This window comes from Brachionichthys hirsutus, chromosome 7 (assembly GCF_040956055.1).
Source record: "Brachionichthys hirsutus isolate HB-005 chromosome 7, CSIRO-AGI_Bhir_v1, whole genome shotgun sequence".
NCBI lineage: Eukaryota > Metazoa > Chordata > Actinopteri > Lophiiformes > Brachionichthyidae > Brachionichthys > Brachionichthys hirsutus.
The window spans coordinates 5,445,605-5,463,622 of NC_090903.1; the positions used below are offsets into that span (position 1 = coordinate 5,445,605).

At 39.7% G+C, this 18,018-nt stretch overlaps 1 protein-coding gene across 1 annotated transcript in view; it reads left to right on the plus strand.

The window, feature by feature from the left end:
- Positions 1–544: 544 nt before the first annotated feature.
- macrod2 (mono-ADP ribosylhydrolase 2) overlaps positions 545–18,018 on the plus strand; it is a 351,161-nt gene continuing 333,687 nt past the window's right edge. Inside the window, exons 1-3 of the mRNA XM_068741582.1 lie at positions 545–584; positions 1,822–1,923; positions 2,814–2,927. Coding sequence (XP_068597683.1) covers positions 548–584; positions 1,822–1,923; positions 2,814–2,927 — 253 coding nt within the window. The 5' untranslated portion in view covers positions 545–547. The remainder of the gene's footprint in view (positions 585–1,821; positions 1,924–2,813; positions 2,928–18,018) is intronic.

An 18,018-nucleotide genomic window follows, 5' to 3' on the forward strand; every position in this document is an offset into this window, starting at 1 on the left:
AATTTTTAGAAATTGAAGTTTAGCTGTCAGTCAAAAGGGATATCCAAAGCCAATAAATACTTGCATCGTTTTTTTTTTTTTTATATATATATGACACATTTAAATGATAATAGCACTGAGAAGGATGAGATTTAATTAAATTGTATGGATTAGATTTCTTTTTGTGCAGTGAGTTTACTTGCAGTCGCTCTTACTTTGCAGTTTACATCCGGCGTCCCTTGTCACTAGAGGGAGGCTGACCCGTTTGAGAGCAACCTACTGACGAAGACCACATCTGATCGACGCAGCTATTGGACCAATCAAATGGCAATATCACCTTTCGCAACAGCCAATCGTTTAGCTCGGACTCGTACACAATATTTACGGCGCAATCACTGTAGGTTGAGTTAACAGAGGTTCAGAGACATCTGACAGCTTCACAGGTGAGACAACCGTCGAGAGGCTGTTTCACTTCACATTTCAGTGTTTCCCCGGAACACTATTCACTGTGAGCCTGGGGTTGACACAGTCAAAAAGCAGCCATTCGAAGTCAAGTCATTCCGGCAGCATGAGCAAAAAGAAAAAGGACTGGAAGACTGAAAAAGGTAAGGCTTGTTTAGGGGGGGGCGATCATCATCATCATCATCATCATCTCTGTGGCAGACAGCTTGGATTCTTACCTTGTCAGAAGAATGACAGAGGCTCTTCCTGTGTCCTCCGTCCGGCTGCTACTCAATAGAGAATAGGCGACAACCCCACACTGATGTAAGGAGGATGTCGCGCCTCAGGTTGGCTGCCGGTACTGTGGGGTTGACGTTCGTAAAAACACATTGTCACCCTGTCTGCTTATTAGCTTAAATGTAAGCGTCTCACCGATTTTCCCTTTTATTTTATTTATATATATTTTGCCTTTTTGAATACTCCTTACGAGCATCCACTACTTCCCACCTGTGTGATGCACGAGCAGAAGCTTTCTTCACTGAGCTGCAAACCACCTTCTGTGCAATATTGCTGTAGTTTAAATAATAGTTTTAAAATGTGGTAATTAAACATTTATATGACATGACAAGCCTGTCTGATCAGCTCGCAGTAAAAGCTGTGCATGACGCTAAACCCGAAAAACTTGTCTAATTGACTCGTCTCATTCAGACTAGAGACCTGTTGTGCACTAACATGGAAAGAAAGTGCAAGTTGACTCTTTCTGGAGTGTGGATATCATATTATTCACATATTTTTAATTCAAAATAGATATATATTTTCGCGGTTGACGGTTTCATTCTGTTTGCCACAGGTGTTAATAATCACACTAATTAATGATGGTCATATTCAATAGGTGGACTATTGGTTCCAGACCTGACCTCGGTTTAGTCACGCTTCTATTAATAACTGAAGGACCTGAATAATTATTTTTCATCATTTCTGCTGAAATTGCTGACTATTCATTCACGGAAATGTTACTTGTCAAGCTTGCGCTCTCACGACTGAGTGTATAGGATTTTATTTTAAACAGGGGGAGGGGGGGTAAATGATTAATTTCAGGTTGAGCCATTTAGCGCCACAGAATGAATGTCAAGTAAATCATATTTTATTTTTTGGAGATTTACTGGAGATATAATTCAGTATAATTTTTTTTCAACTATTCTTTTGACCAGTTTGTTCTGTGTAGCAAGTTTTGTAAAACAACAAACAGTTAGTGATATATGACATGAATGGGACATATTTAAACTTTATTATAACCTTGTCTTTTTTTCGTGGCAGGATTAGGAAATGGGGATAGATGTGAAAAGTTTCACTGGAAAGGAGTGCACACTTGTTATTTCCTGTCTTCCCTCTCTTTCACAGACAGACAGCTCCGTCTAGATCGAGAGGAGAGACGCAAGGAGTATCGCCGTCAAGACTTTATATCTCTGGACAAAATTCCAACCTGGAGGGAGGAAGCTAAATGTAAGAGACCACTCATTGTTTGAAGTGATGAATATCTGACTTAAAGACTGAGACATTATGGGATGGAATCCTCATACAGTCCAGCCAAACATAATTCATATGTTATCTTATATATTCAGTATGTTTTTTTAATAAATAAAGAACTACAATTTTGCACATATATGTTGTATAAGTATCGACAGAAGTAGTAAAAAAAGTTAACATTAATTTTTTTGATTAACTAAGTAGATGGAATAATCTGTTTGGTACTGTATTCAGTTTCTTGTAGGTAGAGAAGGTGTCTCAAACATTGATTTATGTTAACATTTTTTTTAGATTGTATTTCCTTTAAAAGGGGTTATCCTTTATGTTGTTAAACATTCAGTAGAAAATATCACTGCCATGATTATGCCTGGTTTATTACAGTATTACTAGTAAGTACACTAACATTACTGCTACTCCTAATACTAACACAACTACAAGTAATACTACCACTACTACTTCTACTAACACTACCACAAGTATTACTTATACTGCTACTGTGAGTGATACTACTGCAGTTACTAATACCATTGTTCCCATTACTATCTTTGAGTGAACAGCACCCCCTGTCCTGTCTCCTTTTGTTAATCTTTATCCCTTTTGTGGCTGTTGATGACCAAACTTGTGTTAATAAATAATTTTACATAACCAACTGGTTTTGCTGCCTTTGTGTTTCTCCAGCTAAAAAAAATCATTCAGAATGTCTGCTGATGAATGTTTTTTATCATCTTTGGCTCCTGGGTTGTCACTGTCACCCCCTCCAGCCATGCTTACCACACCCATCTCAGCATATATTCAAATGTATATTTGTTATGTGATGCCTGGAATTATTGCAACAAGTTGAAGTTCTGTTTTTTGTTTTTTTTCAGCCAATGAGAAAGAGGAGGGGAAGGAGCTGACAGGAGGAGGTGGGCTGGGTGATAAAGTATCTCTCTACAAAGGCGATATTACGGTGTTGGAGGTGGACGCTATAGTAAATGCTGGTAAGGACCTGCCCTTTTACTTGTGGGACCTTTTGAATGGCATTTGCTGCTTTAAAGCAGCTCAGCTCTTACATTGCCTTTGACTGCCCTCTACTGTTTTGATTCTGCAATTGCTAGCTCTTGGGGCTTTGCACAAGAGTGTGTTGTGATTGAGGGAGATTTATGATCTCCAAGGAGGTTATGTTTTTGATGGCGTTTGTTTGCTTGTATGTTCATTAGCAGGATTATGGAAAAACGTCTGCATGGAACTTGATGAGAAAAAAAAAAAATCTGAAGATGGGTCTTGTTCCCATTAAATCTTGAGAGTGATCCGGATACCCACCTGGATTTTCCCATTTACTTATAATCGAGGCTTCTTTAAAAAATAATATCTTGTACAATATGCATTCAATTCACTCACAGAAAATCACAGTCATAAAGGGGTCCGTTAAGCACTATCATGCAAAAAGTTCTTCTGGATCTGATCCAGAATGAGGTCAGGGAAATGTTAACATTGAAAACCCAATTTACGGATTCAGAAATCAGTTAAAAATACACATCAACTCCGATTCACTTTTTCTTTTCATGGTGGATGTATAAAGATACCAAGAACAATTTGGAACCTTTTGACGGTGATCCGGATCACCGATGTGGACGGTGTAAATCTAAATACGAGAGGGATGAGCTGCTCGGCGGAGGTTTGAGCTCTCCAAGTGCTTTTCTAGTTTATTTATCTACTTTGCCATTCATGTGGCATGTATTTCATGTAATGATCTGTGATCACATATCCAACATTGCTGTTGGGGGGAAATGTGGTCCAGATTTGTCAGAGTACCGGTAAGTCAAAGAGAGCATCGAGCAGAGATTTTCAGAGATGTGTGCTGTTATGTAATTTTCTGCAGCCACAGCCACACACACCTTTAGAGCTACTAAAAGATTCACCTGTTGCTTCTACAGCTGACTTTCTGAGCTGACAGTCCCACACCAGAGCTGTGCAACAACAGCATACTATATATTATCTGCTTTTGCTCACTGTAGTTGTGTTTCATAAAATGTATTTCCCCATGCAGGATGTCTAAGTCTGCGCACACTCGCACACTCGCACCGTACAACCTACTCAGCAGTGTGCATCTTGTGTGAAACTAATGCTCTATAATTTATGCAAGATTAATGGATGCGCGGAAAAACAGTTCGCTCTGTTGAATAAGACTCATGAATTAAATCTTTTATTTAAATACTGATCCTGTTTCGGAAAAGCTGATGTGACGTTGTGAGTCTGGAATGTCCCATCAGCCACCAGGGACACAACTAAATGTCATGGTTATTGTTTTGGTTTATCCAAATGTTGACCTTTACAAATGTAACACTTGTACCAGTTATTATACGGTTCAAGTCATTTGTTGTTTCAGTTTAGTGATAAATGTTTCTATTTCTTTACTGTGTGCTTTTCCCTTTCGATTTGTGCACATAGAGATTGTTAGTGGGTGAATTTTATGTCTGGTAAGAGTCATTGATCCAAAATACTGGTGTTACAGTATGTATTCCTGTTAAAGTGTGGGCCCGGAAATCCTCAATTTATTGCCAGTCTACATCTGGATGCTTTTGTTTTCAAATGTAGCAAATGCAGGCCAAGGAAAACCTCGGTCTGGAAGGTTAGAGGGATGCTGAACATTATTTTTTTTATTTTCCCCCCCTGAAGGTCTCATCATTTGTCCCACACTACTCATTTCATATTGCAGAAATCTTAGCGCAGCTGGCTAGTTATGCTGTGGAAGGAAATTTTTATGTGAACGTTCCAGGCCATCTTGCGCTTGTGTTGTTGTTTTTGTCTTGAATTAGAATTTGTGGCAGCATGCCATTGTGCTACAGTCATGACAACATAAAATGTATTACTTGAATGGCTTAACCCTTAACCTTCTCTATATTGGCAGTCCTGGCCCGTGTGACAACCGTTGCGGATGTTGGGCCGCATGCATTGGTATGATTTTAAGATGACTCTTTCAATTTCTCGCCTTTCATCTGCTGACTCCAATCTACTGATTCCAATCTCAAATTTGGTGTATTTCTATTTTATTATTCTGTATTTCATGGAGGCTTGGAGCCAGTAGACTTCCTTCATTGAAGTGTGTGGCTTTTTGAGCACTGTGAAATTACTAAGATGAAGGTTAATAAACTCTCAATGTCTTTTTTGTCATTCTAGTCAAGTATGAAGAGCAGACTTATTCATTATAAAAATTGAAGTTAAATGTGAAGGACGGTGTGTAAAATAGATTTTGACTCAAAGGAACGACGGTGTAGTACCTTGCATACTTTCAGGATTGATAGGCTAATAGGTCCAGTGTTGATCTCTCATCTTTGAGACTGTATGAGTATTAAGATTTTCTAAAGGCATTGATTGCAGCTCATGGGAATGAGCCTTGACTTTGTTATTTGCAGTTGTATGTGTGTGTTTTTGTATATGGGAAATTTGTGCAACAAAGTTTTCTCAATGAAGAAATGCCTACTAGTTTGGTACGGCTGTTATGGCGTCTGCCTATAGCTTTCAAAGGGTGTCAAGTTGCTCTGTGTTCCATTAGAGTTTAATTATTAGGCTCATTGAGTGTTTAATTCTTCCTTAATTCTGTTTGGCTGGACGTTGAACAGGAGGTGCTCAAATTGTCTCTTGGATGAGCGCCTGGAGATAGTAGCCCAGGAGGGGCTGTGGTGACCATCCGTAAACTACAAGCGTGGAGGGCTGCATGGCCAGATCAAGATGAGGTAGCTGCATCCAACCCACCAATTCACTGCCACTGCTGTATGTAAAATGATGGAAGATACATTATAATGGTGTCTGACTGTTTGTAAGGGCTGAAAGCAACAGACTGTATTTAAGGCACAAAACGGTGCGCTGATCATTTATACCATGAAAAGCGGAGGGTGCATTTTAGCACTTTGTATGAGTCCATGTGTTTAGCATATCACTTTATATTGAATTGCACAATGATGGATGGAAAGAGGTGACTATCACAGTTAATCATGACATGCCCCATAGAAAAATACAAGGTTCACTAAAAGTTGAAAGAATTCCCAAACTGCGCTTTAAATTTAATGCATGTCATTACGGTGGCTTTTACCTGGCAAACACACGATAATGTCCTCCAGTTTTTCCCCTCCTCATTTGTGCTCGGAGTTCATTTGAGTGCCGCCGTTTCTTTCAGACCAGAGTAAGGTCGTAAAGATTGCAGTGCAAAGTGGAGAGGACTTCTCCTATCTTGATGACTGTTGTAATTATGCACAGGGGTTGACTCCCAATCCATTACCTGCTCATTTTTCTATATTAGATCATTTTTTACAGGAGCCAATTTAGTGTGCATGGGGAATCTGGTTATGAATGCTATAAAGAACCTGGAGGGGTTCTGAAGGGGGTGAGTGGGAGAAAGGCAATCTGTATTCAGTTGTATGGAACTACTCGTACTGCAGTTATTACAGGTTTGATGAGACCAATGACCCTCAGAGGGCAGAATACTACGATCCTGTTGAGATTGACTTTTACAAATTTATTTGATATCCAGTTGATTCTAAACATTGTTTTCTTGCAGTATTTCTTGAATGGCATTGTTTCCCTTAATGGCACATTCGTAAAGTACAGTGTCGAGATCTGTATACGTATAAATATATATATATATGTTTTCTGAATAGAATACAGTATTATTCTGTGGTCAGCGCAAGAGCTCTAAGGTTCAGATTAAATCTTTACCATTGATCAAATGATCAGTGATCCGTTGATGCCATGTGTGATGCCAGATGAGAATGTAAGAAAGCATTACTGACATCTCTTCTTGTGTCACTGAGTGCTGCCTTCAGGGGCGAGGAGAGCGGTTGCGGTTCATCGTTTTGTGCCGATTGAAATGCTCACTAGTTGTAGCAGGGCAGCAACAGCACAAGATAATGGTTTGTAATGTCGAGAGAATATTTTATGCTCTTCTGAGCCTCAAGCCTTAATGGGGAGCACTGCCTTATTTATAAGGGAATGACTCTCCGAGTGCTCTGGTAATATTTAAGCTTGCCAAAGCAGAAGGCTTTTCAGAATGAATAGTAGGCGTGACGTTTTTATTCTCTTTCTCAGTCTGGAGATAAACTGAATGGAGACGTTGCATTGGCAGGCGTCAAACATTAAGTAATGGTTGCAATTATATATCATCCCTTTCTGCTTCCTGAAACCCTATACGCTTGTGAAATGTATGTGCTGTTCAAATCCTTATTTCATAGGATGCGTCTAAAATATTCTTGGAAGTCCACATCAGTGTGGGGAATAGGGATGCATTTAACTGTGACTGAAAGGTTATCGCTCTAATACACTCGTATAGATTAGACTGGGGCATGAAATGCCAACAAGTTGTAGGCAATTCACATATTGCTCTTCCATTTGCCTTAATGGTTAATAAAGCATCTGGCTTTTGGGTTTGCTTCCTGCTGTTGGGGATTCGTGTCTGGTTTGACTCTTCATTAGATTTTCTGTCAGGCCACAGATGAGCTTCACGACACACTCGGGCCTCGGAGAGTCCTGCTTCAAGGGCTTATCTGTCTGCAGATTCACACCCTGTACCATGAGGGGGAGATGTAGCCACCCTTCAAGCAACATGTCTGCATTCAGGGTGTCTCTCAGTCTTTGTTCCTGTTCACTCTTTCAGCCGTGTGCAAGTACACACTTTCACAGAGACACACACATGCACAGTGCACTGGTAACCTCTTCAGCAAACTTGTGATTGCTGCACGCTCACACTAAAATAAAAATCAATTCCTCTGCCATAGAGAACTTACTGGTCTGATGAACAGATAAATAACTGAGTCGGTTCTATTTGGTCCTGCACTAAAAGGTGCAGTTATAATCCAAAGTTCGGGGTTTGCCCTGCCATAGTGTATAAATATGAACCCAGGTGACAAATCACTTGGTGGCCATCTTTATTTCTCTTGCAAGCCCGGATTGTGAACAGCCTGGCAGTGTTTGGTCATCAATGATGTTTGCTTATTCTCTGTGGCCTACAAGTTAGAAAACATTTTCGCAATGTGTGCAGAGTGGAAAGTAATTATACGAATATGTGAATGTCTGTCTGTTTGTGGCCCTGCGATGAACTGGCGGCTTGTCCAGGGTGTACCCCGCCTCTCGCCCATTGACTGCTGGGATAGGCTCCAACTCAACCCGCGACCCGTTAACGGACAAAGCGGTTCGGAAAATGAATGAACGCGTTTTCAGTGTGTCTCGGGGGTCAGACCATGAAGAAATATGCCCCCTGCTTTGGCTGCTAATGGTCTATTAAGTGTTCGGGAAAATGAGCCTCCCTTTCTGTCCCAGTTACATGTTCTATAACCAGTCCACATCTTCCCTGAAAGACAAACACCAGCCAGCAATCACACAAAAGGATACTGAGGCCATGAAATTCACCTTGTTGGTGGAGGTAGGCCATAGTGCTCACAAAGGTGTCTGTCGTTCAGCTCAGGTTCTCTGTTGCATGTGTGTTTTTCTTATTACCTCCTTCTTTTGTCTCTGTTTCACTACCTCCTCCTTGAAATAAACATTTCAGAGCGCACTGCCCGATGCTGCTCACATGGCAGACCTCATGCACTGATGTTCTTCGTATTTGTGATGGTATTTAGACTGCATCTTACCTTCTTTCTCTTGCGAATAGCAACGACCATATATATTAGTGTTTGTGGTAAGCATAAATAAATGTTTGTAGTAGTATAACGGGGAACAGTAGTATGTAGAAGCAGACCAACAGATGAATGGATCCACCTGTAGGGGGCACTGTGGTTCCACTTAAGTATTACTGATATCTATGATAGCAGAGTAAGTTTGAAATGTGACAAGACTGGGCTGCTCTAGATTTCAGATTGATGAATCTTGTTTTATCCACTTCCCCTCCACAGATGTTCCTTTAGAACTGTTTAAGCTGACGACTGGAAATTCCAAGACATTGTACCGATCTTCAGCATCCTGTTCACCAATAGCAGAGAAATGTCCAATATGGCGCTGTTTTTGGAAACTGGAATCTAATCTAGGAACAGAAGAAGAGATGCTGATGTTGGTGCTCAGTGCATGGTTTCTGATGTTCACTATAAACACAGAAGAGTCTGGCTTTTTGGGGGGGACCAGATTCAAGTGTTCAGTGTGTGTGTGTGTGTGTGTGTGTGTGTGTGTGTGTCTGTGTGTGTGTCTGTGTGTGTAGTAGTATGCACAAAGAGGGAGTGAGTTCTTTGATCTGTGTGAGAATGGGGGTAGATGTAGAGTGAGACTCTATCCTGGCACAATGAAAACATGGGTGAAAGGGGCCCTGACTGCTGAGTGTTTTTCTGCACGATCGGCAGCAGGCGACTCATTGGCCCACGCAGCAGTCCTCCTTTAAACACTATTTAATTCTCTCTGCTTACGTTCCCTTCACTTTTTGTAATTTTTTAAAAATCTAGTCCTGCAAATATTCAAAACCTTTGAGGAAGCAAATGTAAGCTATGCACAACACAAGCCCAGATGTTGTTCAATTTGCAAAAATACTTATGGAGTGGGTTAAAGGCATGATGTGACATATGCAGTAGTCTTTGAGCAAAAACAAAGCAATCGAGTGCAGTGTTAAAATGAGGGATTCAGAATTCAATCTAGAATAGGAGCAGTTAATGTGTATATTATGTTTTGTCCTGCTCACTATTTCTATTTATTTTCCTCCTAAGAAGAAACATCACGGACCTCTAAGCAACTGAAGGGATTGTGATGTTTACTGAGTAGCTTTAAATGAGAAGACAATTCCCAACACCCAGGGCAGTTCATTCAATATTTTGAGCATCTGCAAGTTAGTCTCAAACCTGAGAAACAATTTCTCCCAACTGGCCATTTAAAAGGCATTCTAAAATAAGCACACACAAAAATGTATATAAATGTTCTGAAATCCAACTTTCTGTGTTTATACATTTGCAGCAACTTTTCCTTAATATTCCTAATTTTTTTTTAATCTGTTTTGATGAAAAAGTAATTTTGATTTTTAACAGCTTAAACTGTGAAGTTTTGTCACACACTGAAGACGGATGCAGATTGTGTAGGCTATCAGCGTCACCTCCGGGCTGACTCAGTTCCTACCATTGTGCTTGTTATATTATTTAGCAGATGTGATTAGAGTTACCTTCAGCGGCTTCATTCATCTCAGTAAGTATTTTGACAGATGTGATTTTTTTTTTTTTTTGACTTGGATTTAAAGCTGCAAATGTACACTAATTGCAAACTGCTCTTTGACATATGGGTGGCACATTGGGTAGCACCGTCGCCGCACAGCAACAAAGTACCAGGTTTGAATCCTATGTGCAGAGTTTGTATGTTCTTCCCGTGTCCGCGTGAGTTTTTGCCGGGTTCTCCGGTTTCCTCCCACCTCCAAACAGGCAATTTAGTTGAATTGATCGCTCTAAAATGTCCGTAGGTTTGAGTGTGTGCGTCGGTGGTTGTCTGTCTTGGTGTGGTCCTGCGATGCGCTGGCGACACATTCAGGGTGTACCCCGCCTCAAGTCCAAAGGAAGCTGGAATAGGCTCCAGCAACTCTAGTGACCCACAATGCAGAAAAGCGGCTGTAGACGAGACGATTGTCTCATTTACAAGAAGTAGTACCAACTTCCTGGATGTTTGTCCTATCACCTGCATCGTTGCATTTCACTTTGCTATTTTCTGTCTAAATTTTATTATTTCTAAAAAATCTTTTATTCATATTTTAGGCCTTATTCATGCAATCCTAATCACTGAGGACAGTTAATTAAAAACACTTTGTGAAATTGTCTCAAAATATATTGAAAGTCATACAAATGACTATTCAAAGTAATTGTAAGTTGTCTGCATACAGATAATGGATATCTCTTAAATTGTTTTAAAACACACAAATTAAATGATTATAATTAAATGATTAATATTGTAAATGTTTTGCTTTGGTTATGTAAAATAAAATGTAAATAAAATGTATAAAAAAAGAGAAAAAATGTCTGCTGATTGCCATATGTTAGATAGCATATTCTGCAGAGGATATCTACAGATTCAGAAGGATTTTAGTCTGTCATACCCAAATTATGCTTACTGGCAACCCCAGCAACAGTCAGCTCAAACAATTAGAGACATTTTCCATCTTCCTTGATAAAACAAACAAGGCAATAAATGAAACCATGCAAGTCATGAGGCATCGCAAAAGACGGATGTTAAAACAAAAGTTGTTTGCTTTTAAAGCTATTTGACCACAAAAGGATTCTTGACTGTAATGGCCCTGACCTTAAAGTGCCACACACTGCTGACTGCTAACTGATATAAATTAGCTTGTCTGAAGGAAACATGTTGACAATCAGCGATTTTTATACATGCGTGTAAAAGGAAACCAAACAATGCTGTTGCCCGTTTGATGGCAGAGATTCAGATAAGTTCTAGAAAGAGATATATACTTTCTCTATGTCACAGCTGGTGTAATGCAATCTAATGTATCATTGAGACGATGTCTTGTCTTGCGATGATGCTTAATTGAGCAGAATCTCTATATTGTCGATCCTAATGAAAATAATATCTGCACAACTGCTCTGTTCTCCAGCAATCCGGCAGCACATCTCTGGGGCTACATGGCTGCTCAGTTGTTCTCCTCATGTATGGTAATGAAGCACTGACTGGACGTCCTGATGAAATAGATTCCTCCGCTGTTGACACAAGTGATTATGTGGTTACTGTAGGGCTTAGGTAATGTGAACTCATTATGGACCAAAAACCCTTGTTCAGCAGAATGATAATAGAATCAGGGCTCCATTCTGTTGGCTGTGATGAACAATAAGCTTTATGCGAAGTGTCTGGAAGATATGAGCCTATTAGGCATGATGGAGATATTATTTTTGAAAGGTCTTACAGCTTACAAGCCAGTATTTGATGTAACTACCCAGCAAACAATCAGTACTAATGAGCTCCATCAGGCTTTTTTTTTCTGAAAGCAGGACCCATTTGGTCTCATTTATGACAATATTATAGGAAAAGGTAGGGCACGCTGGAGGATTTTATCTCTTCAGTTGCTCATTTAAGATGGTTAATAGAGGAACGAGTCATTGCATACTGAGAAAATTCTGTTAAATGCTTGACATTTGATACTGCATAACAAACTCCCCAGCAGAACATTGTAATTTCAGGTTGACCCAAGAAGTTGGATCAGATTTTATTGCCATAACAGGGAGCAGCATGGGAAGGAATTTTTGATGAGGGGAGGCAGAGAACAGAGGAGGCTTCTGCCTTCATGCCTGTGAGTGAAGAGGTGGTTAATGCAACAGAGGTCAGAGGGTTGCTCATATGGAGCAGGTATAGACGAGCTGATTATCTGTGTTGAGGTACAGGGGAGGGCAGGGAGACCAGGCGTGGAGGCAGTGTGCCCTCAAACAAACTGCATTTGTTTAACCTCGCTCAGCTGTGGAGCTGTAATGAGATGATGGCTTCTGCCATTAGCGTGATGAAATGGACAAATAAGTGACTTTAGTGAAGCCTGTTCAAATAAGGGGGCTGCAATTTGATTGGCCTTTGATGCCTCAGTACGCCATGGAGACAGTTTAATCGCTTCAACAGAATCCCTTTCCAATGTCCATACACAAACAAATCCGATTAAGGTTTACATCAAGGCAGATTGTCCACAGTCTCTGTGATGCTTTGGGTAGCATTGGGGTCTGGAGTAGGGCCGAGAGACAATATCACGTGTTCATGCAAAGCTATAGAAAAGAATGTTTAATGGCTTTATCCGCATTAAAAAAAGACATAAAATAAGGCATAAAATCCATAAACTATGAAGGAGATTTTGCACAGAAATCTCCCTATATTTAAAGTTACTCCATTATTGTGTTGTGAAGCAGTATAATTGTGATACTAAGTAAAACTAGTGACTGAATCGCAAACTGATGTAAAATAATCATCTCCCAAGCAGCTTCCTTCCAATCCTTTCTGAAGAAGCTGCCCTTCATCCTCTTTTTGCCTCTCCTGTCACCAGCAGGTGCCGATTCATTTTGAGGAGTAGAATCTACTGTGGCTAATTGCTGAAGAGGAGCAAGCAGATTAAAGGAGAAAATCTTGTTTCTCACATGAGTTGTTTTTTTGTTTGTTCACAGGCCATGCTACTTTGACAAACTTGAAGATAAGGTGCAGAGACACTGTTTATTAATAGGCATACATTGACAAGCTACCGTATGAAGGAATAGAAATGAGAGGACGTTATGACAGAGTACTCGGAGGAATATCTTGTGTACTCTCAGAAGATTAAGTTTCCCATGTTCCCTAGATTATCAGGCGCCACATGGTCATCATCCATCCAGCAGTGTTCCCCATTGGCTGTGCATTGCTGTTGATGAAACAAATCAAATTACTTTTGAAAGGTGAATTTATCATGCTGTAAGGAGCGTCTTGACAATAGTGTACAAAATACAGGAAATGGCTTTTTAGCATATTGGGCTGCCTTAACTGTTAATCCTTCAATTCCCCTTTTGATATCTGCTAATGCTATGAGATCATTGACTACAGATGGATTTAATTCACATTTTTGTTTCCTTTTTAAAGGAGCAATACATGTGGCTTTCAAAGTCTCCTTGTAAAGACACTGATTACCGTATATATTTTTGTTCATATATTCTGAAGCGTATCTGAATCAGAAAATCTTTATTTATCCCAGAGGGAAATTCTGCATCTTCAGGTAAGTAAGATTACTTAATCAACAAAAATGATCCATTGGCTGCCAATATTTGGAACTTTTATAATTTACCATCCATCCCACAACAAATATGAACTGCTAACATTTGTCTTTTTGACTTGAATTCATTTTTGACTCAGCAGCTTCAAACAGCTAAACAATGGAGAGTGGAGTGAATGAAGGAATGAATGAATTTTATTTCAGTTCACTTTTCAATTAAACAGAGACAAAGGACAATATTTCAAGTTCCTTTTAACCGAGATGAACAGGAAGGTGATAGGTTGAAGCAAATGCTCATTTGGAACCTGCCCTGTTTCTTACAATAGCATCAAGGAAACATTCTTTTTTTCTTCCTTCCCATCCTCAGGACTGTCAGTAGATGATCAATTTTTACAACAATCCAATTTTTTAGGATATTACTCACACACACACTTACTATCACACACTTACATGCACATACACATATACAATATATATATACACACACACACTGTATTCAAACCTTCCAATGAATATTTCCCTATCACAATTTTTCTTGAATATTTTTTCTGCAAGATATTCATAGAAATACTTGTTTTAATTGTATATGAACAATCATTCCACAGTTCAAAACTCCTTACTGACACACACTGATTTTGACCGATGGCGAGGCGGAGGTTATGTGATCGCCGGTGTCTGTCCGTCCATCCGTCTGTCTGTCCGTCCGTCTCTATGGAAGATGGAGAATCCGATGTACACGATTTTGCACTCGCATCACGCATGTGCAAAATCGTGTATCATACACTAATATATTGTAGTGTAATACAACCACATGGATAAATATGTGTATGAAGATGCCACCATAGACTAGATTTACAATCTGACATCATTGTCAACTTAAATTGACAAAGTTTCACAGGAGGTTTTATTACCAGGTTTTTTTACTGGATTGTATTAACTTGGTTTTGTTCTGGGTATATACTGTACCACTGCAAATATTTTATTTAGCGTGTGTCTGCTGTCCAGAAATAGTGAGCAGATAAATCATCCGATATTAGTTTTCACTCCGAGTGTAATGTGGCATGTGACTGTTGTTTATGCAAGTGTGTCTTAAATGACACAGTAATTGTGCATTCACAGAGTAAAGTTGCGAAAACAGCTTCACAATGATTTCCATTTAGAAGACAACTCAATTTACTGTGAGCCAGTTAATGCTGCCAGTGCTGCTGAAGGTAGTGGATGAATGTTGGCACAGGCCATCAGGAAGGAAAGAGAAGCAGAAGGTCAGACGGTGTTTTCATTGATGGTTTTGTCTCACTTGATTATTTTGTAAGCAGGACTTGTTGAAAAGTTAGACTTTAAACACAATGTGTGAACAAATTTGTTTTTTATGCAAAAAGCAAAAAGCAAAAACCTTAACTGCCTCACTGCAGGAAATCTGTGTGAGTATATATGCACTTCAGAGAAACAAGATTTTGGACTCAGATGTTCTATAAAAGGCTTAACTCATTTCATGATGATGATATTTCTAAATTAGTTCTTTTTTTAATGAAATAATTGTACTTACACATTTTATTTTGAAGTCTCTATCATTGTAATAAAGTCTAAGGTGTCATCAACTGAGTCCTCCTTAAACCGACGTATTGAACTCTGTGGTTGTATAATTATCATAATAAACTACAATAATCCACCAAATTAGTTTTTTTAAAGCTAAAATTGTGTAGCTGATTGAATTACTGGGTAAGTTGTCAAATATATAATTTTTTTATTTTTGAGTAAGAGGAAAGAATGGATAGACACAAACTTCCAGTTGTTTTTGGACTCTAGTCTATATATGGGTGTCAACACTTTGCCAACTGGACTGAACACATCACAAATACATGAGGTGGAACACTTTTGCAAGCAGCATGGTCCATTCTTAAATTTTTTTCAATATATATTTTGCAGGGTAAAACTCATTTCATGTTCTTGTAATTCATTGAAGGTACATATTTTGGTAAATAAATGTATCACATGTTGTTTAGTTATTTAACTTGAGATTAGTGATTTTTGCAAGGTTTTCTATATGTGTTCTCATTAGGGACTGACCCCCCCCCCCCAGGGGTCTGACCTCAGAATAGCCTCTGATCTTTTGCTGTACTAGATAACAATGTGAGACACTAAGCCCCAGCTATCCAAAATGAAACTTTGTAAGCACCAGCTGCTCGTTGGATCCATTAGTCTTCCAGCCCTAAACGCAGGTCAGACAATCAATTTGCTCGGAAGTAAGTCGGAACCTTTGTGGGCTTCCATAAGAGTTTCCTCTGGCTTTTTCCTGGCCATGCATACTTCCTATTGGCTGATCTTAGGCTCCATTTCTGACATGGACTTGGCAAGATGAGCCAGTGGTGGTGTGCCCAGATCAACTGGTGCAGCACAACAAATGAGACTGCTCTCTGCACAAACTGCAAAAATGTACACATTTTATTATATTTTTAAAATTAGATTGCATTATGATTTTGTCTCAGTCAGTTTTTATTGATGTTTTCATTTGTCATGAAAAACAAGGTTGTTGATGATAATAATAATAATAATGCATTGATTTTATATAGCGCTTTTCTAGATGAATGTTTTTCTCCAGTTTTCAACATTTCATGGGACGCAACAACCGTTGCTATCGGTGTAGATCTTCATTACATAGCTACTTGCTCAAAGAGGCTAGGTTTGACTGGGTGGGCTATCCGCACAGATTACAGGCTTGATTTTGGATGCCATAAATGTTCCTGTGATGATGAAAAGGAACAAAATGTAACAGTCAGAGCTCAGAGGCAAGTTGAGGCTGTCAGCTCGTAGACAATTGATGTGATTCCTAACAATGAGTTAAGTCCACTGGTCAGTACAGCCTAGATTCAGTATATGAAAGCGTTTTGCAGCCCAGACTGAGGAGCACTGCACAATCGTGTTGAAACAGCTAGGGTAATGTGTACTGTTCACCAAAAAGAAATCAATTTGAATACCGGTAATTTTTTTATTCTAGTTGTATTTGGAACAGAAGAAGCAAGCTGCATCAACAATAAATAAACCATGTCCAGCAGAGTGTGTGCAAAAATATGTTTAGCCATCCTCAGACAGTTTGGCACCCCAAAACAAAGATTTGTTGTTTGTTTTGTTGGACTCGTACAACTTGGAGTCATACTTTCAGTCATTGGTTTGGCAGAGTTCTTTCAAGCTGTGCAAACACGCCCAGTGCCACTTTGTTGCTGCGACCAAAGACAAGTCCTGTGTTTGTCCCAAAAATCCATGTGTGCATCTTTTAGGTTTGAAGTATTAGCATCGTGGCATAAGGATTGCATCAGCTCCCGCCGAAGGCTTCGTTATGGTAAACTACATTTTGGCTTCCACTCTAAACACCAGCTGGCGTCTCAATCACAACCGTCTGCTCTGGTATGTCAGCATATTTAGATGTTAACACTTTACGTACTGTAGTTAGCAGAGAGGAATGAAGGTGAGCAGGAGTATATGCGTGTGGGTATATATGACAGCGTATGTGTGTAAACGAGAAGGTCCCAAATCTAAGTGATGTCATGCGCCCGGCCCAGGGCTTTCAAAACAAGAGTAATTAAGAAGGCCTTTTTGTAAGAATATCTTATTCTATTGACGTAGAAGTTTGCTTGTGAAGGCAAGTGTGACCGGTGGACTTCTGCGTTGTGTAATTTCGTGCAGCGTGTGATGCAGGAAGGAGCCACGGCAGACAGCGGGAACCTTTGGAGGCACTCTCCGTTTAATCTGGTTGACATATAAAATAAAAGAACATCGATATGCGTCGCTAGCATACAGTCCAGCCCAAACTCTTCTGCGATCAGATACGAAAAGGGCGTACAAACATACCTGGTTGACATATAAAATAAAAGAACATCGATATGCGTCGCTAGCATACAGTCCAGCCCAAACTAAAGGGGGAGAAGACATGCAACAGTTAGCATCTCCCCACACTTACTTCACACACACACAAGGTATTGGGGATGACTGACCTCTTCCGCGATCAGATACGAAAAGGGAAGAGGCAGCGGGAGAACTCAGTATTTATAACAGACGCACAGACACACGAAGAAGAAATAAAACCATAGAAGAAGTAGTTGGAGGACCTGAAGTCTGCACGCATATGACACACCAGGTATAATAGAAACATGACACACGGACAATTTTGTGTAATTATAAACACTTATTAATGAACCGGTTACACAAGTTCAAATTTGATCCAGAGAAAAATGTTCACTTTGCAAAATGCCCATTTGTATGTTGACAATATCTCAGTTTGACATCCCTATTTTATTTCCTTTATTTCACTCCGTTAAGGTCAGACAGACTTCGGTTTGTGCTGCATCTGCCACAGCTCTAACATCCAGCAAGAGACAAGAAGCTGCAGGCTGTCGTGAAATGAGCTGTGGTGAAAAGAAATT